Source organism: Pocillopora verrucosa, chromosome 5 (genome assembly GCF_036669915.1).
Source record: "Pocillopora verrucosa isolate sample1 chromosome 5, ASM3666991v2, whole genome shotgun sequence".
Classification (NCBI taxonomy): Eukaryota; Metazoa; Cnidaria; class Anthozoa; order Scleractinia; family Pocilloporidae; genus Pocillopora; species Pocillopora verrucosa.
Genome location: NC_089316.1, coordinates 15,737,088 through 15,759,191, shown reverse-complemented (window position 1 = coordinate 15,759,191; position 22,104 = coordinate 15,737,088). Strand labels below are relative to the sequence as shown.

The window sequence follows — 22,104 nt, the reverse complement described above, 5'->3', positions numbered from 1 at the left end:
GGTTTATGGAACATTTGAGAATGATTCTAGCGAATTATAAATTAAAATTCTACCTCTATTTTCTTCTGTAGGATATCTCAAAGTGTTATCAGTTCTGCGAGCATTCGCCCTTTTTGAATTCTAATGATCAATTTGCTGCCCTAAACTCTTCCTGAAGAAAAAAACCTACATTGATTTCCGAAGATACTTTGTCATTTCCGTTGTACTCGTAGGTTTTCCATGGACTGCATAATGATTTTCACATCCAGAACTAAATGATGCTCAGCGGTAAGTAAAGGAGGCAAAAAGGTAATTTAGTATTATCAACCGAGTTGATAAAGTAAATTGGCCACCGTAAAAAGTTTTAAAGCTGACGTTTCGAGCGTTAGCCCTTCGTCATTTGCTCTGACGGTAACAAATAAAATAATAAAGATGGTAAGCTTTTGAGCTCGCTAAAGAAATGGGGGAAGATGTTTTTTCGTCTTGTCATGAGCGTGGGAATTCCCTATGAGGAATCGAACCTCAAATCTTCGAATTCCGCGCTCCGATGCTCTGCCACTGAGCCAAGAGACCCTATGGTGGGGCAAGGCCAATTACGAAGTTCGTATATGACACGAGTCCTGCATACTGCTAGGATCAGGATAACAAAGGTTACAAATAGGGTACCAACAGGGTAACAAATAGTCCCTTTAATTAATTGCTTTCATCAAGAGTAAATAATGGTCCCATTATTTCTTTTGTTTTATTTTTAAGTTTAAGTTCTACAGGAAAAGGAGTAACCAATTTTCGTAGGTCACGTGTCACAAGTATATTATCGTGAGAAAATTTCGCGGGTAATTCGTAACGGGTAAATTGAAAAGACGTCGTTGAGTTAGAAAAAAAGCCGTGAGTAAAGGACACTGTCGAAATAAAATCTTCTATTAATCTTTTACCTGGAAGTTGAAAAAGAGATGGGGTAAAGAGAAGTCAGCTGGGAAGAGCTGAGAAGAAGGCAAAGGGCAAACAGCATTGAGGGCCTCTGGCCACGGCGAAGATGGACTGAATTATGGTAAATAGTAATTAAAATAGCAACACAGAATTAATGCCAACATATTTCTTACTTTTAAACTAAAAGAGTGATAATTCGACATAGACTTTTTCGCGAACTGATGGACGAAAGGTCTTGAATCCACGCTGTCCTTAAAGAACATAATGGGTGGGTGAGTGCACGATTTTTTTTTCGGCTTCCGTTATTCGATATCCCTTGCTATACAGATGAATAATTCAAACATGAAAAAAAAATGACATTATAGCACAACGTCTATCACATATAAATTTCAGATAGTGGACGGTTGTCGTTCTATTTTATCGCTTCAGGTTGTCGTTGATTTCCGATTTTTTAACGGAAATCTTCCATTTTGTGTAATAAAAATTGTTTCTAATCTTGGGGAATGCTGTTGGGGAAAAAATTATAGTTGTACAACAACACATTTTGCAACTAATATCTTATTTTGCACTGTGACACGGCATGTATTTTCAGAGTACAAAATGGATCTCTGTAATCAACAACACAAAGGAATTATTTCACCCAACAATGACAACTTTGTTCCATAACTAGACCCTGAAATTATTTTCATTGCCTTGCTATTAAGATGGAGAAATGGCTGATTTTTATTCCTTCACGTTTTTCTGGAAAAATTGAGCTTTTTTTACAATAAAAAATTGGTGTTGAAGGATTACGAGTATCAAATTTTGAGACATTCAGTTTCCTTTATGTTCTAGAGACGTTCGTTGTAGTAGGATCTTGACTTAGTATGCATGTTCTCCTTTAGACATTGACAAATGCAGTGAGGCTCATGCCGTTTAAATAAACAAATGCCACCCAAATGCCTCTTGCTTTAATACCCAGGGCTCATACAACTGTTGCTGCAACCCTGATTACATTGAGGATGGTTTTAACTGTGAAGGTACGTTTGGCATCTACAATTTGATCAATTATATTTGGTACTTGTCAGACTCGGTCGAAATCGTTACCGCTTAGGAAGGCATAAGCGACCGGATTGTTGCTTGTTAATATATAAACTACATGAGCTGCAATTTTTAGTGTGCCTAAAGATGTTCTTTGGTGCGTTATCGACGAAAAAGGAAACACGAATTCAGATACTGCTATCCATCACTAATAGAATGTGATTACACATATTCATTTTTTTAAGCGTCGTTGACTGAAAATGTTCAACACAAGTACTTCAAGTTGACCTCTTATTTAAGGCCTAATAGTTTGAAGTTGTTCTTGTTATGGATACATCAATTTCGCAATGCATGGAATGTTGTGATAATATTCACTGAGGTTTGATCATTCTAAAGTTAGACGTCACTTTGATTATCTATCTAATCATATTTTCAACTTGATATTTTATTTTTAAACTCAAGAAAACATGGATAGACAGGCACTTCAAGCTGATGTGAGTTAGTGCAAGTTGTAAATAACACTTTAAATGGTCGAGAAACTTATCGGTAGATTTTGTTCTAATGCTAGATTTGGCATCAAAGTTAAACTGTGTTTATTGCAGTTTCTCGCTAAGAAAAATTCAATGTTTATTTGTTTTGCTTTTTTTCCTGATAGAACAATTTCTATTTGAGCTCAATAGAAGAGCTGTTATTACCAAAAACCTGCCCTAGTTCAAATGATAGAAAAGACGATTGCGGCGTGAAAAAAATTTCAAATGTCACTCTGAGTCGAATGGGGAAATGTTATTCACGATTCCCTTCATCTTATTTTTTTCTCCCATGTCCAAGAAGGGAGTTGAAAACAGATCGAGCTACTGACGCAGACCATTGGCTAGTTTCTTTACAAACCTAAGAAATCTTTCGGAATATGGTTAAACCATAGGTGGGCTAATAAAAGAATACTGATAGAGGTTGATTAATTCCGAGGATGAACTTGATGAATTTTGTAGAGGTGCTTGGCGAATTTAAATTAACTATTTGACGAAAATTGTACAGCTCCTAGTCAAAAATATATATTAATTTTACATGAACCATTTTTAAAGAATGTTCTGCAGTGATTGAACGCCAAAGTAAATGTAATGGACCTTTCAGCAAAACATAAAGAAGCTGTTAATCCGTTTTTGCACAAGCAGAAGTTACACAACACTGTAAGTTTCACGTGTATGTCTCATAACGAAAACTTTATTAATAAATCGGTTGGAGTAACAAGGTCCTCAAAATTTCAAGCCTTGCAAGTGCAACTCTTGATCACGGCCATTTCAGCCCAAATTATTGGCGAAAACACAATGATTTTACTGACTCTACTCTAAGTAAAGAATTTTCTATATTTGAATACCACCTACCCTGGTGTATGTTGGGTCGTCGGGTCTGTCGCAGTGTGCAGCCCCAGTCTCTAGTGGACTTGTTTAACTATAACACATCAGGTAGTAACGCATTAGGAAACGAAACACGTTTTAGAAAATTGTGGATAACTGAGAAAAAATTCTGTCATTTCAGTCTCATTCACTATATTGATATACTGCAATCGATTCAATAAAATTCGTCATGCTAAGAAGTACGTAGTAATAAATTCTCTTTTTCTGTGTTTGTATGATTCTCAAAACCATTTTTACTGGACTTGCCTTGAATTCTTATTGAAGTCTGTCTTTTTGTTCTCTTAAATTCATCTGCATGGCGGTTGTTTCACATGAATTGTTAAAAAACGATCTATAATTACAAAGCCTTTTCCACCTTCCAGTTTTAATAATAACATTTTACAGTTCATGACGCATTACTCTAGTCAATCAATTGCATTAGTTAAATTCTTCGCCACGTATTATTTTACCAATTTAGCTTTTTGTGCAAAGAGCCCAAACAAGAAAAGAGAAGTTCATTTCTAATAGTAATGTTCTTCTTGGCGTGAAACCAACAGCTTCTATCGTAACCATAGTTTCCAGACACTAATAAAAGAAAACGCGTTTGGCTCAAGGTAGAAGGTAAGAGATGACTGTCCTTAATGCATGAAAAACTTGAGTTTGACTTTCAGCCCATGATAAGATTTGATATCCAGCCTTAACTCCTCTATTTCCGTGTAGTTGAAATAAAACGAAATTGAAATTTGCCGAGCTTCCAAGTGTGGGTATCACAAACATTTGGCGAGGAAACATCTTCAGCTACTGAAATAAACAATATCATTATCCTTAAATTTTTTCTTTTCTACAACGGGTTTACTTCTTGAACCTTCTCTCAGCGATATTTGTTTATGATATAATGACACCCGTTGTAGAAATTGTAGTTCTATCGTTATCGTAAATAGAGAAAAGTAGCAAATTATAAAAAGTCACAGCTGGTGGTTCCAAGCACGTCACAAATTGTGAAAGTGGAGACCGCAGGAAATCCCGTGAGGTGATGAGGGAGGATTTAATACAATAACGAAGCCCGCTGTTTGGGTTCACTTTACAGTAAAGAAAAATAAAGTTAATGAAAAAAATTTGCATTTGAATCATCCAACTTGCCAAAAACTACGTCTGTTTTTTTCTGTACTTACATAGATTTCCTTCCACAAATCCTTTTGTCTTATCCCTCAACTTAGACTTAAATGCAGCTCGTTTGAATTCCGTTCAAATTATGGCAAAAGTGATGATTTTGAAGCAGAAGGACCTTGAGAATAATGGAAGTTAATCTTGCAAGGCTCCCACTCAGAAAAATTAGTCGGGAACCCAATATTGGCACACAGGTCTCGTTAACCTTAAGTCTGCACATAATTTATCTAACGGAGGAAAACCTGAAAAATTTTTTTATAGTTTAAAATATATTCCAATGAAGGCCTTGGAAGCCAGATCCGATACTGGATGGTTGCTGAATCTGATCATAAATTAATAACAATTTGTTATCACCCTTGAGATGAAGGTTGCGCTTAAGCGTCGTCTCGCTAAGGCCCTGAATTAACTATAGCAGCTGTCTACCACTGGATCATGCTCAATCATTATAAGGTATCTGAGGGATTCTGTCTAGACACTCTTTATGTATTCCTGATGTATCGAGACGTAGGTCGTAAGTTGCTCGGTAAATTTATGGAATTTCATTAGTTTAAGATTCTCCGATAACAGGAGATTTTCTGTTTGTTCAAACTAAAGAGCTTATCAGAACTTATCATTAATTAATCTAGACGTTAATGAATGCGAGGGAAAACAAAATGACTAAATACATAAGGTTTTCAAATAGGAAAGCCATCCATAAATTATTGCGCACATGTATTGTTTAGAGTAAGTAGGAGGGCAAAACGAGAAAATATTTCGCTCGATGTAGTGATGTGAGTGGTACAGTTAAGCACTCGTCCTAAGATCTGTGTTGCTACATTTTTCACAGAATTTAAAGTTTATGCAAATTCCTATATTACCTAATAGATAACAGGAAAATAAAGCCTGGAATCTTACAATTTGCTAGAACCGGACATGATACTAAGCACACTAAAACTTTGAAGAAAAGAAGAAAGGAGCTTTGAATGGAGCATTTTGATGAAATGAAAAATAACCCAAAGTCCGTCATCGCAGATGGATGCAAAGGGTTCCTGTACAATCGCACTAAACAACTCTAGGGTGTATGTCTTTAATTACTAGATTGGTTGGAGTAACAAAGTCCTCAAAATTTCAAGCCTTGCAAGTGCAACATTTGGTCACGGCCATTCAGTCCAAATTTTTAGCGAAAACATAATGATTTTACTCGCTCTACACTAAGTAAAGAAGTTTCTATATTTGGATCTCACCTACCCTGGTGTATGCTTGGTCTACCACAGTGTGGAGCCCCAGTCTCTAGTGGGCTTGTTTCACTATAACGCATCAGGCAATATTGTCTAAGAACATCTGTTTGACCAGACTTTAAACGCCGTACGCACGCAAACAATGTTAATAATCACGTCTAGTGCATGGGTAGCCGTTCAAAATTTTCAACTTGTATTATTTTATAAACTGATCGTAGAAAATAAGATAAAGAATCATACAAGGAAACTAAACACGTTTTAGAAAACTATGAATGACAGAAAAAAAAAAACGTCTGTCTTTCCAGTCTCATTAACATAGATTAACTATATACACACTGTAATCGATTTAATAAAATTCATCAAGCTACGGAGTACGAAGTGCTAAATTTTCCTCTTTATGTATGTTTGTGTGTCTCAAAACCACTTTCGCTGGACTTGCATTAAATTCTTATTAAAGTCTCTCGTTTCTTCTCGCAAATTCACCTGCATTGCGTTTTTTTGACATGAATTACTAAAAATGATCTATAATTATAATGCCATCTGCACCTGACGTGACGAGCGACGCTTTCAAGGAATTAATAATTTTATAGTCCAAGACGCATTACTCCAGTCAATCCGTTGCACCAAGTTAAATTCGTCGCCGCGTATCGTTTGACCGATTTAGATTTTTGTACAAAGAGCCCAAACAGGAAGAGGGAAGTTCATTTCTAGTATTAATGTTTAGCTTGGCTTGAAACCAAGAGTTTCTATCGTAACCATAGCTACCAAACAGTAATAAAAGAAAACGCTGCAACAAGAGGTCTTTTTATATGATCACTAATTAGCGGCCTTTTTTTCTGACGAAGTTGTAAATAGGCGCCATCTTCACGATTTAAAGGAGCGTGGGCGGAGTTAATATTGCCAAGCCTCCAAAAGAAGGCGCTGGTGGTAACGCCGATTAGTGGTGATAATGAAACCTAAGGATCCTGTCACGAAAGAACAACAAACCGACGCCATTTATTCTATTCCTTGCAATGACTGTGACAACGAATACATCGGACAGACCAAACGTCAGTTTGGTACACGGTTAAAAGAGCACCAAAAAGCGGTTTTTCTTTGCAAAAAGGAAAATTCAGCTCTATCGGAGCATACATGCCTAACCAACCATACAATTGGGTGGGATAATTCTAGAATTATCACCACTAATCGGCGTTACCACCAGCGCCTTTATTTGGAGGCTTGGCATATCAACTCCGCCCACGCTCCTTTAAATCGTGACGATAGCGGTTTGCTTCCTGACGCCTATGTACACCGCATTAGAAAAAAAAGGCCGCTAATTAGTGATCATATAAAAGGACCTCTTGTTGCAGCGTTTAGATCACCCCTGATGAAGGCACTAGACAGGAGTGTCGAAACGTTGGGTCTATGAATTGTAACTTCTTCAGTTACATTCATTAAATCTGCAAACCAGAGTAGCATCAAACTATGTCTGATTGTCCACCTGGTTGCCGTGTGAACTTTAATATATTTTAAAAGAAAACGCGTTTGGCTGAAGAACTCTAAAGTTGGGCGCCAAAGAACGTTGGATCTTTGAAGGTAAGAGATGATTGTACTTAATGCGTGAAAAACTTGAGTTTGACTCTCACCCCATGATAAGATATGATATCCAGCCTTAACTCCTATTTCTATGTAGTTGAAATGAAACGAAAATGAAATTTACCGAGCTTCCAAATGTGGGTATCACGAACACTTGGCGAGAAACATCTTCAGCTACTTGAAAGAAACAAGATCATTATCTTTAAATTTTATTTTCTTGAACAAAAAATTTACTGTGTTAAATAATAGGGAAAAATGTATTAAACTACGTTTTAAAATTCCTACAGAGTGCGTGAAGCCCGCTAAATGTTTCATCGTGCACAAATTGTTGGGATGATTTTATCATACGAAATGTACACTTTGTGCTTTTTGTCTAACTTCTGGTGACGAAGTCGTGGGAAGAGGAAAGAAAGATTTTATAAGAATAGCAACTTTTGAAATAATTTCGAGCCACTGTTACTTGTTTCTTTGGAGTTGCTTGGGACAAGTCAGTAGACAATTCAATTAACTGTGAGTAATAAGGTTCAAGAAACTGTGTATGACGAAAAAAATAGTCATATTTGCAGCGCCACTAATTTATTTGAACTATACTGTCGACGACTCATTAAAAACTGTCCAGCTAAAAAATATTTAGCAAAAAAATTTTAGGATTTGGCATATCAGCGTAAATTTACATCGCATTTTGTTAAATGTGTTTGTCCTCATTGTGGACTTGAATTTGTACTGTAGCTCTGAAGCCCGTGAGTTTTGAGCAAATCGTTTGTATTGCGTGTGTTTGACGTCCGTTGATTATGCTCACTGTGGCTTTCGCGCAAGATGGAGGCGTATAAGCTTTCATAGATAAAGTCAAAACTAATAGTAAGTATTTGCTCGAAGACTTCCTCGAGGCCAGAGTAAGTTTTCAAATTAAAATTACACGACAGGTTGATGAAAGTCCTTTCTTAATTAGAGAACTAGCTTTCAAAACCATAAATAAGTGCAACATTTCTTGAGGCAAAAAGAAAAAAAAGTGCAGTTTTCCCTGCCCGTACAAATTTACTCAGCCCTTACTTATCTTCAGGAAGTTACAGACACCGTGAGTGGAACCTTTTCTATTGATACAAACATAAGAGTTTTATTTTATGTTTAGAGCTTTGTGTACAGCTTATCCAATGGAAGGCTTGACGTTTCTTGAGGCTGGCGATATTTCCGTGCCAAAGACATTCTTTTCTTATTAGATTCTCATTAGCGATCCTTTATTAGCACACGGTGGAGTTTCCTTAAACACTGGATTATTTGAGAAATTGAAGGAAATCTTCTTAAAAACCACTCAAATTTGTATTTTCCTTAAGAATTTTATGTGTTAACCTTCTATATCTCAGCTGAAATCATGAGGAAATCTCTGAGCGCGGAATTGAGACATGGAAAATTGTCCTAAATACCTATGTTCTCAGATAGGCAAAAATCTGCAAATGAAAGTAGTATTAATTTTTCTCCATTTTCCCGTATTCTCCCCGGTGGGCTGGTTAATCAAATTGAAGTTCGAACAAACCAAACTGCTTTTCAGTGGCATATAACACCTAATGAGACCTTAAAAAATTTTAAGTGCAACTTGAAAATTCGAGAAACTTCACCGAAGAATTTTATTAAGCTGTAAAACATAAGAGTTAAATTGTTAATGAAGTCATTTTGTGTCTCGTAGAAAGACATAAACAAGTCCTCGTCTTCTTAAACAAAACATTTACTATGTTAAATAATGGGGGAAAATGAACTGTTTTTTCTGACAAAAGTGCGCCTAAACTATGTTTTAAAACTCGTGAAGCCGGCTAAATGTTTCATCGTGCACAAACTGTCGATCGACGATTTTATCATACGGACGGAAAACGTTGCTTTTGTCTTATTTGTGGTGACGAAGCCGTGGGAAGAAGAACGAACGATTTTACAAGAATAGGAACTTTTCAAGTAATTTCGAGCCATTGTTACATGTCGATTTAACGTGGTTTGGGACAAGACAGTAGACAATTCAATAAACTATGATTAATATTAAAAGAACGTACGAAAATTTCAAGAAACTGTGTATGCCGAAAAAATAGTCATTTGCAGCGCCAGTAATTTATTTGAACTACAATGTCGAGGACTCATTCCAAACAGTCCAGCTAAAAAATATTTAGCAATAAAGTTTAAGTATTTAGCATATCAATGTAAATTTACGTCGCATTTTGTTTAATCTGTTTGTCCTCATATGTATGTTAAGAGCTTTGTGTATAGCTTATCCAATGGAAGGCTTGACGTTTCTTGAGGCTAGCAATACTTCCTTGTCAAAGACATTCTTTTCTTATTAGTTTTTCATAAGTGATCCTTATTAGCACACGGTGGAGTTTCCTTATGGAACAAGGAAGTTTTGGCTTGAAACCAGGTGTTTCTATGGTAACCATAGCTGCCGTATTGTTAGAAAAGAAAGCATTTTTACCTCAAAAGCAGTGAGGGACCAAAGAGCGTTATATCTTGATAGGCAAGAGTTGATCATAACGAAAACACCGATAGATGATTGGAGTAATACCATCCCTGGAAAATTCATATTCTTCACGGAAAGGATATTACTTCCTTTAATTCTGCATGCCAAACGAAAAAGGTCGACTTCACTCTCAAATAAGGGTATTGTGCAATTTTTAATGTAAAGTAACTCAAGGTCTTTTCAACGAAAACAGATTATCAATACTCGGGGTTTACTAACTGAACCTTAACATGATTATTTCTATTTAACACGAAAGCTTTGGTAAACAATATCTTGCTCTGTTTACCCCAAAAATTACCAAAAGGTCGCCAAAGTTTCAACCACGTCCAAAATGATGAATGTGTTAATAACAACTTAGAAAGTATTACTCATCGGATATAGTTTGGAAGCTTGTGTTTGAATCTTTCTTACCCTTTTGGTTACTGAACTTTGTAAAAAAAGAAAGGGTTTAAATAATCTTCGGGATTTTTATTTCATAAAAAAAATGAGGATAATCAGCAGCTCGTAAATATAAATGAGCTAACTTGTTAAAAATTGTATTTTTTTTTCTCGCTCAATAAGACTGTATTATTTCTTCCAAAGTTTTTGTCGAGATCGAATCGTTAACACTTTACATTTGGAACCAAGATTTCGGAGCGGAGATTTTAAATGCTTGTACATTCGTTCTTCTATGGAGGCGTAAAGTGATCAGGACTATTAGGAGAACATTTCAAAACGTTATAAGCAGATCAAAGTTATCGTTCCACAAAAGCTGAAAGAGTCTTCAGCAATTAAAGCTTAATATTAAGGGTTGAGCTGATCCTCCTTGATGATTGGCATCCTATCGAACAATGTGCAAATTGTTTACTCACATCATAAACTAAGAAGTGCTTTAAGGAAGTTTCAGGCAAAGTTTTAATGTGCGAATGGTATGATTGTTACGTGGCTTCATCTGGTACCAAACAAGTTTTGTTGAGAGAAAACTCGGCCCTTTTCTTTCCATGATCCTAGTCTCAATATTTTTAGATTCAGCACAAGCAAAGAAGTATGTGGTGGCTGTTCCGCCATTTAAGATTCGTCCTTTTCGCCTCTACCATGGAGTTTGTCACAGCTAATGATCAATGTAAGACCGAAGTAAACATTCAAGGAATGGCTCTCAGGCGTTCTGTCTTCAAAAGATGGTCACTGGCGGCTCCTCACCTCTGCGATATCAAATGTGAACAAGAGATCACGTGCCAAAGCTATAACTACAACAGAAAATACAAAATATGTGAACTAAATAACCGCACTAAGGAGGCAAGACCACAGAATTTTCTTTCAGCCCCTTCATGGTTTTATATCCGACGATTGAACGACAGAGGTGAGAATTAAAAAATCTGTTTAACTATCTGATCTATTTCTTCCCCTTTAACTCAAAAGTGGCTTAAACACCCCGCGGCATAACTCGATAATAATTGCTTTTCGGGTGAAAACAGCGAAGATTGCCTAAAAAAATGGGCGCTTATCCGTTTTGGCGGTATTTTTTTGGCTCTCCTCATCGAATGCGCTTACGACCAAGCTTGGTTAGCCTTTCACCTAAGGAGTCTTTTCCTCTTCACAGTCTAGTTTTATACGCAGCAGATTGCAACATCTCCACCTGCCACTGAAATTAGGAGATGTTTACGCGATTAAAATTAAAAAACAAGGAGGTTTTGCCGCGAAAAATATTTTGGGAGCCGTGATGCAATGATGAAATGTTTTAATTGGCTGTTCTCACTTTTGGGGAATCAGAGCTAAGATAGAAAAAACGTTTTAATAAATGATATGCGCTCGTTTTGACATTTTACCCAACTTTTTCCTGGCAACTTTAGTTCAAGTACCAAGGCTTAGCTTCTCATGAAGAAAAAAATCTGTAAAATTGGCCCTTTAAAGTTTACCGTATTCTTAGCTTTTTTCCATTCTTAATCAATCCTGTGCCTCCTTTCTTGATTTTAAATATCTCAATATCTTTATTGCAGCACCCTTAGGTTCTATCCCTGAATTACCAGCATTGTCCTGTCACGAAATAAAGGCAAGTGAAGGTAAAGACACCATCAGCGGCAAGTATTGGCTGGATCCAATTGGCACAGGCAAGGCAACATTGGATTACTGTAACATGATTAACGAGGGTAGGTCTTAACCATTTTTTACGAGTTACTTTTAAGAAGACATTCGAAGATTTTCCAAGGATACAATACTTATTTTAATATGGTGTTGTAGAGAATCCTTTCATATGTATATAAAAGATAATGTAACCTCGACTGTGCTCTGTTCTGTTGTAAAGAACGTACAAGCAGTTAGAGCACGTAAAAAATGTAGGGAAACACAAGATAGAGATGAGTGCTGTCCCTCTTCCTGGCTGTTGGTGGATGAGCGATGTTTTAATCTTATTTGAAAACAATTTTATTGACATTAAATAGTGTTCTTATAACATTTTCAAAGGTGGATATAGATATCACCACAGATGTCGATTGGGATTTAAAAAATAGATAGTCAGACTATGATTTGACACTCAGAGCATTGCACTACACACAATTTGCAATCTGCAAACTGCAGAGAGATCGCGATGAGCAAATCTATAAAGAAATGAGCAAAAAAAAAACTTCTATTAAACATCTGAACCCTGATACGTGCACATTTTAAGTATCGAGACAGACGTGAGGAATAGGTGACATTTTCATTTTTTGCTTCTTGGCTTTTTTCAGATTCTAGGTGCTGAGTGCACAAAAAGGGGAAATGATTTACTAGGAACAAGCAAAACCCAAGGGAAATTTTCTTAATTGTGTTGTGGTGTTACAAATTAGCTTAAGTAAATATTAACTGCTGATACATATATATAGTAAGACATCCACGTATTCCATTATGACTGTTGCAGGATACATTAAGAACTCAAACATCCTGTCGAAAAATGAAAGTTACCTCGCATTTCTTCTTGAGTTCCTGATTCCTGCTGTTGGAAATGATTCTCATTGGTTGCTCTGCTACCGCGCCTCTTTGCATGGCTGGAATGGTAGGGACTTTCATACTCGTTGCGATGGAAAGAAAAATACTGTTACGGTTATAAAGAAAGACCAGTATGTTTTTGGAGGGTACTCTGATGTTTCATGGGGTGAGTAATTTTCGCCATTTGCAACCCAGCAATCACGATTTCATCCCAGACCAGTCAACCTATCGATTTCTCATCCGACAAACAAACAAACAGACTCAAAAACACAGTCTTAGCTTTCCTTGGCAGCATTTGAAGAGATTCTAGGATTATGTCGTTACTTAGTTCCTCTTCACCGTATCCGAGTATGGTATGCGAGCAATTATTTAAAAACGTGCGCTCCCATTTTTGGAAAAGCAAAGGGTTCGAATGTTAACATGAAAACTACGAGGAGACTGTTCGGTTCGCGGGCCTAGAATTTCAATGCATTTTGTGTTTAGGCACGCGTTTTCAATAAATCAATACCTCCAAATTAATGTCAGAACTTTAACTGCAGCCTCAGATTCAATTTGTTTGACACGAACCCTCATATTTCTGCCATGGTTTTCGTCTGATTTTAATCAGGGTTACTGACATCAAAGGGACTGCTGCAAATTTGCAAATATGGGATAAAAACAGGTATCATAATCCTAACCCCGAAATATTGAGCGAAGAGATGATTTCTTTTTTATCATAATTATCTTTTATCCGGGAAAAAGGAGCCATTCATGGCTGACGGATTCATGTTTTCTTAGCCGATTGTCCTCCGGGAGCAAGAACAAAGGACCCGTCAGGTCGCTGTTGTGTACTTCCTTTCGAGTATGAAGGCCGTACGTATCACAAGTGTGCTGGGAAAGTACCGGGAAATTTTGAGAGACCGTGGTGTTCATTCGATGCTGTCTACAATGGTGACTGGGCGTCTTGTGGTAAGAAAGAAAGTTCTTCTCCATAATGTATACATATCAGGATTTTTCTCTCTCACCTGTTTCAGTTTCATTACCTTCATGACAAAAATATGCAAAGCATAAGTATTTTTATGGTTTCTTTCATCTTAGACTGTATGTTATCAGCATTATTGAGCAGCTTCAGGTGAGAAGAAAAGCAAGATACAAAAATATAACCTATTTGCTTATTGTCTTGACTGTAGATGAAAATCCCTATAATGGATATCGCAAGACAGATAGGGCTTTTATTTATTCGCTCCACAACAAAGAAGGACTGGCGCCGTTTAAGAGTATGGTGAAGCATGATTCCCAAGCCATTTTTATGGATATAAGCCATGGTCCAACGTTTGGTGGAGGCTTCGATATTCATATTGCCAACAACGCAGGGCATAATGTTCATTCGTACACCAACTTTGGTCACTCTTTCTTGGCTCCTAGTGATGTAGAGGAAAAAGATACAGTGTTAGCTGGAACTTACTATTTTACTCCTGATGAGGTAGAAGTGTTCTATCTCCCTTAGAGCTGGAATTACAGTAGCAAGTCTATTTCTGTTTCTAGGCCAAAGGGAAAAGCCTGCCCCTACAGCCTGGGAAAAGCGATTAAACTTTCCTTTATAAAACTATGCGCGTGAAAACCTTCTAAATTGCCTCATTTTATTGCAATTCATAGTGTAATTATTTTAACTTTTAATTTTAATCCTCACTCAGTGGACAGGGAGAAATATGTAATTACAGTGCAAACAAAGTTTACTAAAGGACTAGTAGTTAAGAACACACAATTCTTCATTGATTTTGTACATTGACAATAAAATTGTTTCCAATTGTGGTACTTTTACCCATGTCACAACCTGGGAAAGGTGGAAGGGAGCCCATATTATTATAATTTACGTTCTGTGCTCAAAATATGGTCATTAACAACATCTGCTATCTGTCACTTATTTTATCTTACGCAAAGTTTCTGGTGTGTTCCATGGTAGGAATAAGAACTTAGCGGGATCTCCATTTGCTGTTCACTTTGCCGGATTAACGATTATGAGGTTTAATACTTTAATTGAAGGAAGAGATTTGTTCTGTCGGCAAGAATATAAATACTGTTTGGCAATTATTAAAATATGATTGATTAATAACTCGTCTTCGCACCTTAAAATACCAAACATTATATCTTTTCAGAGAGGTGTTTTATCTTAACGCCTTGATTATCGAACCACTTTATTACCTCAGCTCAGAAATCCTTAGTATAACGACAAGAAATAAAAAAGTGCTCCAAGGATTCGTTCATTTCGCCACAAAAGGAACACGCCGGGGATGGAATAAAAGAATTTGTGACAAGACACCTGTTAAGTAGTTTATACTGGAATTCACGCGATTTTGTGTCCAAGGAAGTACGAAATGGCAAGCTGTAAATCTCTTTCCATTCTAAAACATCATTAACAAAATGAGTATTAAAATTCAGTTGGGCAGTCGGTGGAATGATGATTCTATTTCGAAGTTCTTTATATATAGTTTTTGAAATGACTGTTTCAATTAAAACGTTTTTGTCATTAAAACTTTATTTAATTTCGTTATACAAATCGAAAGGCTCGTCAGCTGTAGAAGCAAGCGTGTTTAATGATTCACGCCATTCAACTGGTAAGGCGTCTATTACAGAAATAAGTCTAAATATATCTAACAGCGAGGTGTTTAATTCTCTCAACTTGTAATTACTTTTAACAATAAATTCGTTATTGTCCGAGATTAGATCCCCTATTCGAAGAATTCCTTTTTCTGCGAGATTTTTAAAATACACAGATTTGCCATCGATACAAATAAATTTATTATTCCACACAATAGCTTTTGAAAGATCTTGTCTATTTTGATCCTGTATACTTGTGTGAGTTGCTGCAGAACATTTTGCCAAACTTTTAAAGCATTCTTCATAAAATGCTGGAAGCTTTATGGGCAATTTCTTCAAATCAAAATCGCAACATAAAATAAGTTCACCCCCCACAGGTTCAAGATAATGCAGTACAATTTTTTTCCAATTACTCGGTTGATCGCTTGCCAACTTTTTGCAACAGAGGATTCTCTGAGTCTCTATTATAGATTCTAAATGTGGGGCTTTAAGTCCCCCATCTTCAATGTCAGCAACAAGAGCAGAGCGTTTGATTTTGTCCTTCCCCTTCCAGATAAAATCGAAGATAATTTTGTTCACATCTTTTACAAATTCCTTATTGAATAATATCAAACTCGCGCGATACAGGAAAATAGGAATGATAAAAGTTTTAACAATTTGAATTCTTCCGATAATCGTCAAATCCCTCCACCTCCAAATTCGTAGTTTTTGTTGAATGGAACTAATTAATTCATCAACATTTAATTTTTGTTTCAATCGAAAATCATAGGTGAAGTGCACTCCCAGAATTTTAACAACTTTTTTAATTTTTAAGTTGCATGAAACGACATTGTCTTGTTGTAGAGTAGAAGAACAATTACCCAATATCATTATTTCTGATTTATCGTGGTTAATCTTCAGGCCTGGACAAGTCCCGTAATCTTCTATGAGTTTAAGAAAGTTCACAAGCGAAAGATTATCTTTCAAAAAACCAGTTAAATCATCTGCGAAAAGGCTTAATCTGATCTCTTCATTATCTTCCTTAATACCATTAATATCTTTACTACTGCGTACACTAATACAAAGAATTTCTAGCGCTATGATGAACAGGTAAGCAGAGAGGGGGTCTCCTTGTCTCACTCCCCTTTCAACTGCAAAGGGCTGGGTAGAAAAACCATTGTTTATGACACAACTTGAGATGTTGTTGTAAAATGTGTGTATCCATTGCAAAAATTATGGACCAAAACCAAAAGAGGTTAGAGTGCGAAATATAAAATCTCTACTGACAGTATCGAAGGCCTTTTTGAAATCTATACAAATCATTCTCCCTTCAAGATTATACCTTTGTGAGAATTCCATGACATCTTCTATCGTTCTGACTGCGTCAAAAATAGTTCTTCCCTTAACATATGCACATTGATTATAATGTATGATGTTTGGTAAGACCTTCTCTAATCTTTTTGCAATAGCTTTTGACCCTATTTTTACGTCCACATTGATAAGTGAGATTGGTCTCCAATTCGACAAATCCCGTTTGTCTTTATCCTTTTTCTCAGTTAAGGTAATAATGGCTTCCTTTTGGGAATTTGACAACTCGCCACAATCATAAGAGTAGTTTAAACTGTCTACCATCAGATTTCCTAAAATGTGCCAAAAAGCTCTATAAAATTCAGCCGTTAATCCATCATTACCTGGGGACTTGTTGCTTTCAAAAAGCTGAAGACTCTTGTAACACTCGTCAACTGTTAATTTTCCATCACAGTTTCGAGCCTCATTATTAGTGAGTTTCGGTATTTCAGAGTTATTCAAGAAAAAATTTAGCATCTCCTATGATGGTCTAAGGGGATCATGTTTACAAAGATTGGAATAAAAATTTTTTATCTCTTGGAGAATTCTTTTAGGGTCTGTGATTAGCACACCTTCACTGTTAAAGACTTTGCGAACAGAGCTTTTAGCTTTTTTATGCGTTTCCAGATTTAGAAAATACTTGTTGCTTTTTTCGCCTTTCTCATACCATGTGGCTTTTGATCGAATAATGGCTCCCTTTGCTATCTGTTCATAAATAGAATCGTATTCCATTTTCAACATTTCAAGCTCCTCCTGATTCTCAAAGGTTCGTGACTCATTGCACTTTTCCTCACAAATCCTTAGAGAGGTCTCAAGATCAGAAATATTTTTTCTTTTTTTGAGCGCTTTCTCTTTACTATACTTAATTGAAACTTGTCTGATTCTGTACTTAATTAAATCTCACAACAGTCTTTTATCTGTAACTTCTTCGAATTCCTTTAACCACATAGGCACACTTTCATTTATCAATGTGACAAAATCATCATCGTCGATGAGACTGGCATTAAATTTCCAAAAGGAAGGACCGTATTCCGGTTTGTCTAAAGTATTAAGATGAAGAAAAATTGCCGAGTGGTCTGAATTAATCGAAGGAATGATATCAGATTTCTCAATATCATCCTGGGAAGAATCATTGATTAGCCAATAGTCAAGTCTTCTCTGAATGAAAGGATTTTTTTGCCTCCACGTAAAACGTTTACATTCCGGATTTCGAATTCGCCAAATGTCTACTAAGTCGAAATCGAGACATAAGTCTTGTATTTTTTTGACAGACTCTTTCTTAAAAGGTTTTCCACCGGAACAATCAAGATCGGAGTCCTGTGTGACATTGAAATCTCCCCCTACAAATATCCTATGCTCTTTGTTAACAGCGAAATGTTCAATGTTTTTATTTAAATTTTCAAAAAAACGGCATTGATCTTGAACCTTGTTGGGAGCATAAATATTAACAAACAAGAATAATGAGCCTTGTACCTCAGCTTCCAGTATAATTGAGCGGCCCTCGGTATCCAAATTAACGGACTTAACGCTAAAATCAAGGTCACTTCTCACATAAACCATGTTAATAAACAACTAAAGTGCGTAAGCCGGTAACTGTTTCATCAAGCACGATAGTTTGAATGACATTACCATACAAATAGACAACAGCTCTCTTTTTAATTAGTATGAGAAAATCAACTGTGATGAAAAAAACAAAACGAAAAAGAAATGTATTAGATTCGAAACGAGCTTGTAATTTGCGCACAATATTTGCACCTTGATTAAACGTGTTTTAAGAAAAGACGTTATGATGTACAGCTTGTATGACAGATTAATATGAAAAAAACCCAAACACATTTCAAGAAAAAAATTCACGCGTGAATTCCTTCTAGTGATAAATTACTTTTGAAAAGTTGAGGGAGGATTATTCACCATTGTGTCGAGGTTAACTGCTTGGGTCGGCTTGCCTTTCCCCTGTCATTACTTCACAAAACATTTGATTAAAGAGGGAAAATGTCTTGGGTTGTTTATTTAAAAAAAAATGTGTATGAACGGCAGCTTATAAACTTGGTTGGTTTTCTATGAATGTCAACTGTAAATTCATCAATAGCGGAGAGCTATGTTGTGGGCATTTCGCCTTGTAAAAATCCTCTTCTTTGCGTTTTTGATGAAGCTTGTCCAGTTAATGATCTTTTTATTTTTTTTTATTCCATTTTCACTGCAGTTACATCGTCACATGATAAAATGACAATAATAATAATGATAATATTAATAATTAACATATCAATTAATAAAACTCTAAGTCCATAACAAAGCAGTGGGGTAGAGTAGAAGGGAACTGACGAACCATGCGTGCTAGTCAACCCATTATAAGAAAAGCTAACTTACTAACTAACAACCTTAAGATAATAACAATAATGATAATAACAGTATTAATAGTTACAGTATCAATCAATTAATAAAAAATCTAACTCGTTATAAAAATAATAACTTACAGACTAGCAACCTTACTAACTAACTGCTGATTTTTTCCCAGGTGGTATGAGGGCGCTCAGGGTCAAAGGCCTTATCTTTATAGAAGGTAGTGCATAGTTTCTTAAAAGAAGAAACACTGAAATTGGCAGTCCTCAGCTCATCTGGTAAATTGTTCCATAGATACGGAATCCTGTTAAAAAATGTTTCCTTAAAAAGTTCCTTCCTAACTCTATTCGAACCCACCGAGTTTTTTCGGTAGTTTCTTGGTGGGTAGGAATAAAACTCAAAAGTTTTGTCATCAGGTTTATGATATCACCATATAAAAAAAAAAAAAAAACCAAAACAAAAAAATACCGTTCTTGCCTGGAGATCATCAGGAGGCCTAGTGGCATGGTTGAGCTGGGGCAGGTCAAGAGGTTTAGGCTCGAGACCTTGCCGGGTCATGAAGTGGTCCCAGGAACTTCCAGAAGAATCCATAAAAAAGCATACTCGCTCGAAGAAGGGTAGGCATAGGTTCAATACAAATCGTTCTTTTCTTCGAGTATCGTTTTGGCATTTGTTTAAAATCTATCTTAGGCTAATATTTCCTTTTGGCATTTTTCTTGCAATCGGTTGCAACTTTATTCGTTGCAAAGTTAACAAAACTGTTTTTACATCCCCAGGAGATGAATACTACAATTGTTTGCTAACAAAATATAAGTTTTCCACGAGTCCTGACTGCTTTTCTGATCTAACCACTCCTTGATTTGTCATGAGAAGGAATGAGACGAAAAAAACAAAAAGAAAAAGAAAATACACAGGAAACAACTTGCAGAAATTTTCCCTTTGAGGGCAAATTAGTTTCGTGAAATTAATCCCAATCGAAAAGAAGTCATCGTGAAAACTAGCCTTCAAGTTACACGAAATTCACTGCATAATTATGATCAATACTTAACAGTCCTTAGAATTTACCAAAATTGTCAAAATAGTTAGGAGTTCTCGAGCAGACTGAAGCGCGGAAGATTGTCTGCTTTTTCCTAACTTTATCTTTGAGATTTTACCTGTAAATCATGTTTTTGTTTTAGGCCTAAAAACAACTATTCGCAACCATTTTAAATGAGTAATTCGATAAAAATCTAACAAAAGTTTTGTGTAATACCACATTTAAATTGCACTAAAAAATGCAGGGTCTCTTTTTTTTGTTTCCTAAAGAATGGCGGTATTTTTAAGAGTGTTAAGGTAAATTTGATCCTGAATCGTTCCTTACTTGTGAACAATAACACAGCCGAGAAGTTACCTGTCAATGCAAATAGTTTATTGACGATGCAAAGCAAAATAATGTTTTAATTTATCTCGTCTATATATTTCGAGAGAATATTTACATTTTTTTAGTTGCCCCGTCTTATTAGAGGCGTACAGAATCACTTTTTAAGCTATTTTTCTCTGTTTTGTTTTCTTTTGGATGAAAATATTGGTACTTCTTTTTAACATCCTATCAATTATTCTCTTCCGATGCCACCGAAAGAAGTGAGTAATCACGCTTGTCAGAAAAAAAAATTAACAATGTTAATGTTGAGTAATAAAAATGATAATAATAGCAACGAAGATAATGGTAAAAATACTCTTTCTATATGCGTATGAGATTATGGACTATTTTGGTAGTTCCAGAAGTTTAACCAGTTAAAAATATGAGTTTTCAAGAAATATTGACGTTTATGAAAGGATAACAACAAATTTTAACACGGTCTTAAACTTTATCAATATACTTCATAAAAAACTACTTGGAACATTAAAAATCCCAGAAAATCAACTTGAACTTGAACAGCTTGAACTTTAAAACAAAAGAAGACGAAATTATAAATTATATTGAAAAGTTCGTTCCAGAAGCCATTTTCATCTTACGGACAGTTTGGAAAACTGACGCTGGAACAAGAGAAATGGTTAACAAGAGAATAGAGCTTAATAACTAAATACATATGCCAAACGCTAAAAACTCTTGGAATGTATGCAATTCAAATCAATTCAAATAAGTACCCTACTTAAAAGTTAATTCGAGCGAGGTGATTCTAAATCAAGGTATAACGAAGAAAAAAAAAATTCATGGAGCTGATATTGGTATTGGAATTTTGGAGGTAGTTCCCTCACAAAGCAGAGGAGAACTTGATTGAGAATAATGAGTGTCAAATATATATCAGAGAGGCCGTCTCAGAAATTTCTGCTCGCTCTAAATATTTTCGCCTGTCGGTTTTTACCTTTCCTAAAGGATTTGTCTTCGCTTTCGGTATTAATAGCACAATTCCGTAAATTTGGCAATTGTAGAATTGAATTTTTTTCGGAAATCGATTAATGTTTCCACAACTTTTTTTTTACATACATTATTAAAACGGGAAATGAAAATAAACATGTTCTGTATCTCATTAAAGTTATTAGGTCAGATCTGACGGGTGCTAAGACATCAACTTACTGCCATTTAGCATTTGTGTTTTACTTGGAACATAAATATAGAAGCCTGACATCAAGGAGTGAGAATGGAGAGTTCTGTGCTGCTCGTTTTCGTGACTGGGACTGCGCTGTTGACCCATCCGACGTTTGCAATTGGCGAAGGTGAGGAACAAACTTGACTCAGTTTTGTTCCAGTGTATTTATTTGTAGTTGATACTCAATTTCGGAGCGATCGTCAACAAAATTTCGAGTATATAAACGAGTTGATCGAGTTCATCATGAGTTATCAAGAAAAATTTCGAATCCCGAATAAATTCACTTTCTTCCATTTGATATTGACGGAATCTTTTCAAGCCCGTTTTTTGCTTTAAAGAAGATTTGTCATTTCCCTTCAAAAAAAATTTAAAAACAAGTAACTAAACAAACCTGACAAGTTAGGATTAGCAACAAAGGCAACTTAAGATTAACTTCATGCCTGTCAACTATATTTATGTTGTCATGATCACCATTGAAGACCTCACACGCTAATGTCGTAAATTTCATTTTAGTTTGAAACACTGAATCTTTATGGAATCGCATAGACACAGATTTGTTGCCGCTCTTTACCGAAATC

The 22,104-nt window shown here is 35.9% G+C and overlaps 1 protein-coding gene across 1 annotated transcript in view; it reads left to right on the top strand.

Annotated features, from left to right (window-relative positions):
- The window catches only part of LOC131775289 (uncharacterized), a 45,264-nt gene extending 31,065 nt beyond the window's left edge, over positions 1 to 14,199 (top strand). Inside the window, exons 7-9 of the mRNA XM_066166426.1 lie at positions 12,646 to 12,879; positions 13,491 to 13,661; positions 13,883 to 14,199. Coding sequence (XP_066022523.1) covers positions 12,646 to 12,879; positions 13,491 to 13,661; positions 13,883 to 14,199 — 722 coding nt within the window. The remainder of the gene's footprint in view (positions 1 to 12,645; positions 12,880 to 13,490; positions 13,662 to 13,882) is intronic.
- Positions 14,200 to 22,104: the final 7,905 nt, after the last annotated feature.